Genomic DNA, 13,174 nt, shown 5'->3' with positions numbered 1-13,174 from the left:
TGGAGTGGATGTGACCACAATGCATTGTCACACAGTGGAACAATGTCATGACTTTGCTATGCCGATGTTATGACACATTGTGTTGTGTCACTATGTTCTTCTGCTGGACCAAAGAGGTAAAGTAGCAGCCACCAGTGGCCTCCAAGGATTAAATTAAATTAATTAAAGCCACTTTGCTTTCCCTCTAGCTGCTCAGAGACAGAGGAGCAGAGGAGGGAAAGCACTTTGCTTTCCCTCTAGTCCGCTCAGAGACAGAGGAGCTAGAATTTGGGGCTGGGACTGCCCTTTTGTTCTGTGTCTGTACAGTGCCTAGCCCGGGTCCATCACGGGGCTCCTGGGCGCTGCCGCAAAACAAATAAAACAAATTAATAAAAACGTAGCTCTCCTTTGGCTGGGAGCAGTACAGGGACTATGGTACACAGCGGAGCCCCTCCTTTTCAGGCTAACAGAGGTGGCAGTCACCCCGCAGCCAGTTCGTTACATTGTTGAAGTAGAATGAAAGACCCTGGGGTCCATAAAGGGAAACATGCGGGCCACATGGGACAGTCTGCAGATCAAAGCGGGGCCCGCAGGCGGGCAGGGGAGCGAGAAGCCGGAGCCAGAGAGAAAGTGAAAACGCAGACGCGGCTTGCCGAGCTGTGGGTGCACCCAGCCGTCGATGACTCCTGGTGTCCTGCCCAATCCCCTCCGCAGCCGCTCGCTGGAGCCCCTTTGGCGTGAGCAGCTGCGCGGAGTGAGGCTGCGCTGAAATGCCGAATGGCTGAGCCGCTCGCCCTGCTCATTCCGGTGGGAGCCGCAGACAGACATATTCAGGGACGGAGAAACAGGGAGACCCCCCTCCTTGGCAAGAGAGCGACACCCTGCACACCGCGCCATGGTGTCATGGATCATCTCCAGGCTAGTTGTGTGAGTAGAGGGGGTTTGTTTGTTTTTTTCTGTATTTTTCACTGCAGTCCAGTCCGCCCCGTGCATTGGTGTGTGTGGCTCAGGTTTGCGGACACACACAGACACTGTGTGCAGGGCATGTCTTGAATGCTGCTGCTATTAATACCAGATCATGACTAGTCAACTAAATTTAGCAGGTTGGTACTAAAGGTTCTTTTGGCTGGACTGGGGGGGGGGGGGGGAAGGGAAGGATTATTGCATGGAGCAAGCCGTATTTTACACCGTGGGAAAATTACAGTATGAAAAAAAAAATAGCGACCCTCTGTTGTACAGTGCAGGAAAACCCTTTGCCCTCCAGGCATTCGTTCTGCGTTTACTTGGAGATTACTGAATAAGCAGGGTGGTTTGTACCGCTCTATGCTTTGCGAATCAAACCACCGGGGCTGGGAAGCGGAAAAAAAAAAACCCAACAGCCACCAAGCACCCAAGGAGAATAAAAAAAAAAAAAAAATCAAGTTGATTTCAGGGGTACCGCTTTGTTTATTGGAAAATGGCACATCTGGCTGATAATCGCTAGGGGGCGCTGCCCAGAGGGATCAGAGGAGGAGGCGAGGAGCGGGCAGTGTCATTTTGTAATTACCTTTCATAAAAGGGGAAATATCAAATACTCCTACCCTGTTGGCACCCCCAACCAAACCTATGAATCTAACGGGGGGATCTTGCAGGTTCCTCACCCTTGTGCCAATTCCATGCTTTTTAGTGAGTCCTGGCCTTACTGCACCTTAGGAATATGTAAGATTGCACTGGGAATGCTTCCCAGGCGGGGCGGGGCAGGGGGGAAGGAGCCTCAGCAAATTCCCAATAGAGCTGAATTTGCTGCATCTCTCCAGGCTGCATTCTAGGGAGTTTATAGTTAAGATGGGGGAGCATAGGGGGCAATCTGTCATATTTTCCCTTCTGGAATGGTCAAGGTTAGTACACTGATTGAATCCACTAAATTGTTGGTCATTTTCCTGTCTGGGCATTAAACAGACTGAGGCGGACACAGGTGATACTCTCAAGTCATGGTGGTTGATCAGTTGCAGGCCTGTCACTTTCTTTGTTTGCCAGAAGCATGCCGGGATGTTGCACAATCAGCACAATTTAGAAATGATATTTTCAGGGTCTGCCTCTGCCTAATGAAATTAAAGACAAGGGGATACGAGCTGTCTCTCTGTAATCCTCAGAAGCCCCTATGAGCAGGTCACACAATCAGAAGTGGAGTTTTCCCAGCATAGAATTATGGTCTTTCCCTTTAAGCCCCCACGTTATATGATCTGGATCCACCTGCAGCTGTCGATAACTGTTGTTGAGTTTGCACTTTATTCTGGGGAAGCATGTTAAATATTTAATATGAACAGTAGAACTGTGCAGATATCATTGGCAATAATATGAGACATCACTCCAAGGCTTCATTTCGTGTCATACAAGGCTGTTTTGGCCCCCCTGAGAAATCTGTTTATCACCACATGATCCAACAGAGTTCCCAGGAACAAAGAGAACCAGTGGGAAACCAAAGGAAAGATGGTAATTTGACTTATTAGACTTCAAACACACAATTTCACAGAACACAGCGAGTTTGATAGAAATCTTATTGGGGCAGGATATTCAGCATTTGATATCTGCAGTGTAACAATTAGCTGAACACAGACTTTCAGGTTGGGTGTTAAATCTGAATTTGGAGGGTCATACTATCGATTTGTTCTGTTCTGATAAATTATAGGATGGTAGAGAAATGTTGCAACAAAATGTAGCTGAGCTTGGATTGCTACCTCTTCTTTTGTGCAACCAATTAGCTTTAATATGTCTTAAGATCTAATCTGATCTGACTAACTAGCTATGAATTTCTAGTTCACCCATAAGTGCAGTTATCTGTGTCTCACATGCAGGTATTAACACTGTAGTCTAGTTAGGGCCATATTCTGTGCCCATCCCTTTGATTTCTTGGTTTTCCAGTGAATCCCTGTTTACATTCATATAAAGGGGAGTCTTGCATTATGCTCTTAGCACTCCTGATTGCAATAGGCTTAGGATCAAGTCCTTAATGGGACTGCAGCTCAGTTGATCTCTAGTGATAGAAAGATCCACAGTAGGCAAAAGAATGCCCTACCATGGCTCTTGGGAGTTTGAACTGGCAGCCTCAGCCAGATAGGCTGTTGTCTGTATCTATTTTTCTAAACGACATCTTGCTACAGTTTAGCTGACAGGTGTGTCTCATCTGCTTAATATTACTAGTATCATCAAGACCCCATTTTTCTAGGTGCAGTACAAACACAGAACAGAGACAGTCCCTACCTGCATCCAAGTAGGGAAGATTTTCATGATTACTTTACGGGCCCAATCCTATTCCCACTGGAGTCCAGAGGAGTTTTGCCACTCACTGCAAGTTAGTGGAAAAAATGAACATCCTTTGGGGCCTGTCAGTAGACTGCCAATCATTTCACTCTAGAGGAGGGCTGGGGTAGGTCTAACTGTTATTTTGCATCCTGGAGAGGTGTTTGATGCTTTGCCCTTGACTGAGACATTCTAGAAATACAAGAAAAAATTGCACCTTTATTACTAGGTTAGTGACAGAAAATTATGCATCAGCTTTCAGCAGAAAGAACATTTCATACACCATCTGTGTCTCTGTTTCCCCATCTGTAACATGTAGACCACTGCCTGCTACTGGATGGAATCAGAGTTGATCAGTGGTGTATCCTATTCCCTATATAGGAAACAACTTTAAAGTGTCACTCTGTCTAGAGAGAATCGTGACTGTAAGTGCCAACTTCAGGGCAGGCACCTCAAACTGGGGGTATGTTCTATAAATTAGATTTCACCAACCCAGTAACAAGTGTTAACTCCTGGATCACTGCAATAGTCTGACCATGGAGTTACAGACAGTCCTGTTGGGTACTTGAATCTATCTTGCTATTCAGGCATGTGGGACTTAGTGATAAATAGTCACTTACGCAAAAATAAAGTAAATATTCAGGTTGCTCCTAGTCTCAAGAGATCCTTTCCAAACCAATTTGGTACCTTAGATCTCACACCAAAGATCACTAACTAAGCATTTATTAACTAGTAAAAAGAAATTAGAGTTATTCACAGGTTAAAGCAGGCAACGTATAAAAATGAATGAGTTACGATCCATGGTTCCAAAAGGTGACATAGTGGAGAGATTACTACAGGTGAGATTCTTAGAACTAATCCATCTTGACACTGGAGATCTTTACTTTCGTTTCTCAGCTCCAGCCCTTTTAAGAATCCAAACAGCAGGAGAGAACTATTTCTTCTCATGAGCATCTATATGCCCTTCCCCCAGAGCTCAAACTATTGAGATGAGGGCTCCTGCTCATAACTTCATAGGTTAATGGGGCAAATCAATGGAGTTTTTGTCCTACCGTGGCCCATTTACTTTTGATAGTCCTTGATGGGTGAGGGAACCACTCTTCCTGCCTAGGTTCACAAGTTCTGAGCAGGTATTTTTACAGTTGTAAAGCAAGACTTACATATTACCTTATAGCAGTGGTCACCAAACTTTAAGTTGAGCCCCTTTTTACTCCAATGTAATCTGCTAACACCCCTCCCCAAGAGCTGCTCCCACTTCTTGTCAGGGCTGGCCTGAGCCCTGCCACACTCCCCCAAACATTCCTCTGCACCCCCTAGGGCAGCATGCCCACAGTTTGGGGACCTCTGCCTTATAGGATGGGATACAGATATCTCAAGTAAGATTAATGCATGCAGCAACTCAAGTACTTTAGAGAGTTCTCATAGGGTCTACTCACAGCTAGGGTACCCCCTCCTGGTTGCTCTGAGGATTAGCTCTTTGCAGCTCCAACAGCCCCTTCTGTCAGTTCCTCTCCCTGTTGCTTTTTCTCTGGGACTCAGGGTGCTCCTTCACAACTCAGCCCTCTAGTAATCTGGCAATAGTCCTCCCCTTCTGGGTAGGAAAGGCTCTATACAAAATAGTCTTCCTTTCACTGCCCTGACTGTGCTACTTCTTCAGTGGCTTGTGGGGGAAGCCAGCCCTGCCACTTACTCCAGGTTCCAGTCCATGGACTCTTATCTCTAGGGACTGTGACCTGCTCACTGCTAGATATCGTTGCTCTTCCCCAGACACCTTCCTACATCTCAACTCTACCTTATGGCTCCCCCAGCCTTCTGGGTTTACCAGCCTAATCTCCCTTCTTCTAGGGAGTATTAATTGCAGGCTACCTACCACTTTAACCCCAAACACATCTCCCTTCTCCTTAGAGTGACTGTAGCCTATTTCCCTTGTAGCCCTTTTCTGTTGTCAGCTTCCTAGCTTTATATCAGTCCCTCCTGCTCCTCCCCAGCTGGACTCCATCCTCAATCAAACCTTTAAGCCCTGGCCCTTCCTCAGGTGCAGTTTATTGGGTTAATTATCCTCATTTCCTGGCTCTGCCTTGTGTTGGGTAAACACCCCATCACTAGTCTAGACACCTTACAAGGCTAACACCTGTTGGGAACAATAATAACATACAGATGAGCTGATTTGATTTCTAGCTATGAGTTTGTCAGATGACACCTATTGCTTTATCAAGAGCTGGCATCCAATTTACCAGCATCACTGGAGGTGTTCCTTTATTTCAAGTGATAGTGTTGGAGTAGATGGACTGGGATTCTATCTTTGCTGTTGCTGTGAAGTCCCCATTGGCCATGGTGTGCAGGCATGATGACAGCTGTGAAGTCCTAGATGCCTGTTCTGCCCCCTAGGAGAGGGAATTAGTCTGCAGAAGAGAAGAGTGAGGGGGGATTTGATAGCAGCCTTCAACTACCTGAAGGGGGGTTCCGAGAGGATGGAACTTGGCTGTTCTCAGTGGTGGCAGATGACAGAACAAGGAGCAATGGTCTCAAGTTGCAGTAGGGGAGGTCTAGGTTGGATATTAGGAAACACTGTTTCACTAGGAGGGTGGTGAAGCACTGGAATGGGTTACCTAGGGAGGTGGTGGAATCTCCAACCTTAGAGGTTTTTAAGGCCTGGCTTGACAAAGCCCTGGCTGGGATGATTTAGTTGGGGATTGGTCCTGCTCTGAGCAGGGGTTGGACTAGATGACCTCCTGAGGTCTCTTCAAACCCTAATATTCTATGATTCTATGAATTAATTAGTTACTATCTGAACACATTTTGAAGATGGAAAATGATGTAGAAATGCTTGGTACAGTATTATGATATAAATCCTGTTATTTTCTAGAAGCAGGGAAATAATCTATATGCTGCTTTTTGCATTGGATATTCTTCCAGTGTTTGGGATCACACAAATACAAAATTCTGCTCCAGCTTTGGAAGTTAGTTCCATATGTCACCTTCTCTGTGAAAAACCTTTTGATTTTTAACATGTGGAAGATAGGGTGGCCAGACTAGGTCAGACCACTGATCTAATGACGTTGCAAGTTGTAACTTGGGTACTGGAATATCTGGAGCAATGTACTGAAAGGTGATCTGCAAATGATTTTAAATAAATTAGGTTTTGTTACTTTATGATGTGGAGAAAGGACCTGAGCAAGTGGTTTTTTTTGTTTTGTTTTTTCCTTTTTTTCACTAGAAATATCAGAAATGTCATGTCTGATCTTTTCTAGTTTTGCTGGAGAACTTGTCGGAGGTCTCAGAGATATTCATTGTGTGTTCTCATCCCATATTGAAGGGATGGGGATATTGAAATGTAACAACCAAGTGTTCACTGGAGCTAAATGGGTGTTAACGCAAACAAAAAGCAAAGAATTTTTCAACAGAATGACTAAAAGTTCCTGCTCCTGCTCAATTGCTTAGCTTTAACTCTTTTGTGATGTCATTTCAATAGCTCTCCTATTGCCAGAGTCGTCTGTGGTAGGCTAGATCTGAGGGCCACACCTTCCACAGTATCGCCACTGATTTCAGCCATTGATTTCAGTCAGATGATGCTGATTTATACCAACCAAGCCCCCAGTTTTTAATATAAAACACAAGCAGAAAAACACCCAAAATATTTTTCATTGACCAACTTTTTCAGGGGATAGATCCTGGGGTGCCAGTTCCACAGGGAACCTCCATACTAAATTGTTGCCCCTGGTTAAGGGGCTGGGGGATGTGGATGCCCACCACATTAACTTTAAGTAGGCTGGCGATGTGAACCAGGGGGACTCTGCTGAAAATCTAGGTGTCTAGCTCCCTTGCTGGGTCTCATGGCCATAGATGGGTGGGGTGGTTGACGGGCTCCCACTCCTGACCCCAACTTATATGTCTGTGTGGAGTCTCCTAGGTTCAGGCCCCTAGGACCCACCGTGGGAGCGGAAAGTGGTGGTCAATGGGGAGACATTCCTGGGGTGGCGAAACCCTGGAACAGAGAGAACTGTTGTCAGGCCCCAGGTGGTGCAGCCTCAGATGCTGAGGGGCTGTATAACCTGGGTGAGGGTCCTAGTGATGGAACCATTCGCTCTGCTTATGGCCTAGATCCCTGTGCAGACCCAGGAGGGGTCGGGCTGGCTGGTTGTTAGGGTTCTCCAGGATATCAGCTGTGAGACCCTGTTGGGGGGTGACTGTGTCTCTTTGGGACAGGATCCAGGCCCTGCTCCTGTAACGGCGGAGGGTTTGAATTTGAATCCAGGGAACCAATCTGCTGAGACACAAATGGTCAGTGAAATTGCAGATGACCTGGCTGGCAGGTGGGGAGGAGCTGCTAAGCTTAGGGGGTCTGTCATGCGAGTCCCCACATCTGTATCCCAGAGTTCAGAGCGGGGAAGGAACCCTGACATGGTGTTAGAGGTGAGAAAGCTTATGCTCAAATAAATTTGTTAGTCGCTAGCGTGCCACAAGTACTCCTGTTCTTTATACACACGATAATGAATAAAAAAAAAAAAGGCTCTAGCCCAATTTGTCTTCCTTTGCAGACCATTTTTAATTGGGAGCTATATAATTGTGAAAAGGAAGCCAGTTTGCCCTGTCCACCCTAGGAGACATATTAGGAGTGTGGGTGTATGTTTTGGGAAGGACCAGTAAATTAGATCTAGACTTTAGGGTAGCTCAGCATCTGAGTGTTTCCCACTGGTGAGTGTGTTACGGGTCCTCTGCTGTGCCAACCTGCAGTTGTTACAGCCCCCAATTACAGAGCTTTGGTTCAAGGTGTAGCAGCTCCTGCTTTTAGCTTTGGATAATTCCAGTTCATTGCCTTGTGTGTCAGCCAAGAGGGCACTCATCCCAGGAGCATTAACCTGCCCCTTACCCGATGGATTCCTCCTCTGCAAAGAGACTTCTGTCCAATCCTTATGCTGTTTGCCATTTGTTTGCAGATTACATTGAGGGGTTGAGGCATCAGTGAAATGAAAGGCATGTCATATACCAGCTGCTGGGCTGTGGCTGCCATTTAGACTGTGCTATGCCAAAAGACAGCACTGGCATAGCAGAGCATGAATAGCCAACCTGGGCTGCGTGATGGTTTTAATAGAACTGCAAGCTTTATATGAACCTAAGTACAGCCTGGGAAAAGGATAGAACACCAGCCATGAAATGAACATGCAGGGTTTACTGTGCTAAGCGCTGCTAATAAATGCAGTACGTAGGAAAAAATGAATGTGATCCACAGAAACGTAACCCTTTCAGAGGTTGCATAGCCCTTGTCACAACTTGCCTTACTCCTATGCATGCCATATGCCATTACATGCTGCAGTGTCTGCTACTTTGCTTAGGGGGAATGTAACCTGCTGGTGACAGTAATTGACAGAGGAGGATCTCGCACAGGTGCAGCATTTAGTTTGCCCTTCATGTGATATGTGGGCATTCTATCTGGGATAATGCTACTGTCTAATATGTCAAATGTGACCTAGATTTTCTTGCACAAACATGAATGTGCTGTAAATGTTGTTAGGTCACCTCTACACTACAAACTTTGGTCGATGGAAGTGAAGTCTGCATAAAGCTGCCTCAGTTAGCATATCATTTGCACACTTGGCTCCTTGCGTTGGCGCTGCGCATACTCACCAGGAGTGCTTGTGGTGCACTATGGATAGGTATCCCAGTTTGCAACCCTTCATCGGCCAGTGCGCAGTCTTTTGGGAAGTTTTGGTAATGTATGGTGGGGCAGAAACAAGTCACATAGGTGAGATTGGGAGCAAGGGGTCAACTTCCCAGTGTGCAACTGTCTTTATCTCATAATGTCATCTGTATTCCATATTTTTTGTGCCTTTGTTTAAAAATCCCCTGAACCCACATGGCCCTTCTTGATGTCAGCTGTCTCTGACAGCAACATGGAAGCCTGCACAGCTCTGCACTATTTTCATGTGCGTTGCAAACATAGAACACATGATCCTCCAGTATTTGCAGAACCATAAAAGAACCAAATCAATGGAGAACATGACCATTTCTGTGACATTGCGAGAACCAATTCAAGGTTGTTCATGGATCAGCTACAGATGGTAGAGTGCAGCTTCTGGGCTGGAAAAACATGCACTAAAACATGCAGTGGGATCGCATCATAATGCAAGTTTGGGATGATGAGCAGTGGCTGCAGAACTTTTGGATGCACAAAACCACATTCCTGGATCTGTGTGCTGAGCTCAGCCCAACCTGCCAGTGCAGAGACACCAAAATGAGAGCAGCTCCTACAGTGGAGAAACAAGTGGCGATCGCACTGCAGAAACTTGCAATACCGTATTGGAGTTGGAAAATCCACTGTGAAGGCCACTGTTATGCAAATGTGCAGGACCATTAATCGCCTTCTGCAACACAGGACTGTAACCGTCGGCAATGTGCAGGCCATAATGGATGGATTTTCAGCAATGGATTTCCTGAACTGCAGTGGAGTGATAGACAGCATGCATATCCCTATTATGGCACCAGATGACCTTGCTACAGAGTATGTCAACTAAAGGGATCACTGAGGATGCTTCACCGACATCAGTGTTGGCTGATCAAGGAAGGTGCATGATGTGCACATCTCTAAGAGCGCACAATTGTTCAGAAAGCTACAAACAGGGACTTTCTTTCTTGACAAGCAGATTACCATTGGGAATGTTGAAATGCCAATAGTGATTTGGGGGACCCTTGCTCCCGTGGCTTCTCCGACCACCCTAACACACCAAGGAAAGATTCAACTACTGGCTCAGCAGGTGCAGAATGACAGTTGAATGAGCTTTTGGTAGATTGAAGGGACGCTGGTGTTGTTTACTCACAAGATTGGATCTCAGTGAAAAAAAATCCCAATGTTCATACCTGCCTGCTGTGTCCTGAATAATATCTGTGAGGCAAAGAGGGGGAAAGCTGCTGTCAGGGTGGAGGTGGAGCAGCAGTCTGCTGAGTTTGAATAGCCAGACACCAGGATTATTAGAAGAGCTCAATGTGGAGCTATATGGCTCAGGAATGTTTTGACAGAGTTCTTTAACAGTGAGCCACAGTGATGTATTGTGGTGTACTGTGCTTTATCTGGGCCTGCTATTTTGGGGCCTGTTAGGCATTGTGTGGTGCTTGGTGCACATCAATGGATATAACACTGTCAATGCACCTGTTTATTTTGTGATGCTTGCTGTACATTTATGATTATTATACAGTGTTTGTCATCAATCCTATGAGTGTCACACTGTACAGTAACAAGTAAGTGGGTGCTTTCAGAACTGCTAGACACTCTGCAGCATATGTTGTGAACTAATAAAGATTAATTATTTTGCAAATAGTATAATTTTATTCAGCAACAAAACCAGTGCAAAGAAAAATCTGTGCAATTTAAATGCAAATACATTAAAAACTTAATAAATTAATGGAACAGAACTTAACAAGGGGAAAGAAGTCCTGTCCATTTTAGTTACACATACACCAACCAGGGCTCTCACAGGTTAGGGTACGTGAAGCTGTGGTTGTCCTTAAAGTCCCCTGGGGTGCAGTGGTAGGGGTAGGACAGCAGCCCTTGCCATGTGGAGTGTTAAGTGGGGGCATAGGGAGGTGCTGCCATGGAGTTCTCAATTGACTGCAGCGGGACATGAGCCTGGGATTGTGGAGCATGTCAGTCCACAAGAGTCTGCAGCATCTCTGTTTTCTTCCAGAGAACCCGCATTATGTCCTGGTGCATCTTCCTCTCCTTTTCCTGCTGGGACTTTCTGTCCACATTTTTCTTCTCCGGGCTATCCGCAATATTCATCCTCCAGGCCCTTTGCTCAGTATCCGATGCAGCGCTGGCTTGGAGGATCTGTTTGAACGTATCATCCCAAGTCCTCTTCTTTCTCCCCCTTATCTGGATCAGGTGTTCTGTGGGTGTTTAGCGGGGAGCCCTCAAGGCTGCAATGGCAGCAGCGGCAGATAAAACAAAGGTGCCACTGTCAATATAGTCCCAATGAAAAGCAGAAGTTAAGATTCAGAACTCCCCTCCCTTGCTCTCCTAAAGTTTCAAACAAGACATGCTTATTGATGCTTCTGCTTTGGAGTGCTTGTGCCTGGCACCACTCACAGCTCCAGCCTTGGTGTGTATGGCCCACGAGGGCCAAGGGAAATGAGGGAATTGCTCAGTTGCATGAAACTATGAGTATAGGGTAATGGCATTGAATACTGGCAACATTTTCCACAGGCAGTGGTGATTCTAGCTGTTATCTCACTCCTGAGGATAACACAGGCACTGAAAGTACAGCTGCTGCTGGTGTCCCGAAGCTGCCCAGGCCTGCATGTTGCTAGCCTGTGTACTGCAGTGGTGCCTGCTGAAGTTATCACTGACTGGCGTGGGAAAGTGTCCTACAGCGGGGTAAGAAATAAGGCTGCCATCCCTAGAAACCTTCAGGAGAGGACTGCAGAGTACCTCCATGAAAGCATCAGTGAGACTTCTCTGGAGTCTTTAAGAGACATCCTTGTGTTCCTAAAAAACCTGCTTCTCATGATCCCTGTTGCCTAACTCTACAGGGGAATGAAAGCAGATATGCACCTCTCTTTGTTGTACTACTAACTCTTCTAGTACGAATAAATGAATAAAAAGTCTATAGCTGTGTCCTGTTTAGTTGGGGGCCCCCTCAGTACATCACTGTAATGAGAAATACAATTACACACGACTTACCCAAGGCTCCTTCCCCTGCATCAGGCTTCCCTGTGCTTGACTGCTGGGATTGACTGGACTGAGCCAATGAGTGAGGGTGGGGGAGAGTGAGAGACGGAGGGAGGAGGGATGGAGTGAGCGGGGGGACAGGACCTCGGAGAAGGGGCGAGGCAGGGGCAGAGCTTGGAGAAGGAGCCAGGCCGGGCAGGGGTGGGGAAAAGGGTGTTCGGTTTTGTGCAATTAGAAAGTTGGCAACCCTATGGTTGGATGACAGTGGAGGAACCTGAAGATGGGTAGATCGTGGTCAGAGTAGATGAGGTAGATTAGTGGCAGCCTTGCAAACAGACCAGGGCCGTCCCTAGCCATTTGGGTACTCTATGCAGCCCCCCTATTGGGGGGCTGTGAAGGGCCCCAGGCCTCCCCCTCCCCCTCCACCAGGGTCTGGGAGGTAGGAGCTGTGGGGGGGCACTTGGGGGCCCCATAGGCCCAGAGTGGCCTGGGGGATTAGCAGGAGGCCGGGAGCAGCCTGCTCCACTTCCCTCACCCCGGCCCCAGCCGTGTTGCTTGGGGGAGGGGGCTTGGGGGTAGTGATCCCCTCGCACTGGCAGCGGCAGGAAGCAGAGCAGCCCGGCACCATCCAGCTCTACTCCACCAGCTCCCAGCTATGGTGCTCCGCTTCCCGCTGCTGGTGAGTGCGGGGGGTGATTGTTTCCCCACATTCAGCGGTGGCGGGAAGTGGAGCCTTGGGGCTAGGAGTTGGTGGAGTAGAGCGGGCTGGGGCCAGGTTGTTTTGCTTCCTGCCACTGCCAGTGAGTGCAAGGTCACTGGGGGAAGAGGTTTGCGGGGAAGAGGTGGAATGGGGGCAGAGGAAGAGGAAGGGTAAGAGTCAGGGTGGAGGGAATTGTCCAGGGCCCCACACTCCTCTAGGGACAGTTCTGCCCCTTGCAGTGGGCGCAGCCCGCGGGGGGGCCAGCTAAGGGATCGGGCTGGTCGCTGGGGCTGGGGCTGCCGTGTATGCAACACAAAGCTGCCTAGGGGCCCGGTGAAATTTGGTGCCCTAAATTTCATGTTGTCCTACGCGGCTGTGTATGCATAGGGATGGCCCTGAAACAGACTGAAGAAGAACAAGGTAGGTATTGTAGAGGAGGGGAAGAAGGCTGTAGTTGTAGTACAATGAGTGGAGCTGGAGACACAGGATCAGGTTTCAGGAGGGACCTATATTGGCATGGGAGGTTAAGGAAAGCAAGTGAATGATTGACTCCT

At 47.4% G+C, this 13,174-nt stretch overlaps 1 protein-coding gene across 15 annotated transcripts in view; it reads left to right on the top strand.

The window, feature by feature from the left end:
• Positions 1-485: 485 nt before the first annotated feature.
• REEP1 (receptor accessory protein 1) overlaps positions 486-13,174 on the top strand; it is a 117,412-nt gene continuing 104,723 nt past the window's right edge. For 7 of the 15 annotated variants that reach the window (XR_006280607.1, XR_006280610.1, XR_006280608.1 and 4 more), the window contains exon 1: positions 851-906. Coding sequence is in view for 7 of the 15 variants with exons in the window: in XM_043512699.1 (XP_043368634.1) it covers positions 757-906 (150 nt within the window). In the remaining 8 variants the exon portion in view is untranslated. Of the gene's footprint in view, positions 907-13,174 lie in introns of all 15 variants that reach the window. The other 8 variants (XM_043512699.1, XM_043512702.1, XM_038400154.2 and 5 more) reach the window with 8 other exon arrangements.

The sequence above is a fragment of the Dermochelys coriacea genome, chromosome 4 (genome assembly GCF_009764565.3).
Source record: "Dermochelys coriacea isolate rDerCor1 chromosome 4, rDerCor1.pri.v4, whole genome shotgun sequence".
In the NCBI taxonomy this organism is placed as follows: Eukaryota; Metazoa; Chordata; order Testudines; family Dermochelyidae; genus Dermochelys; species Dermochelys coriacea.
This window is presented reverse-complemented; position numbering and strand designations above follow the sequence as displayed.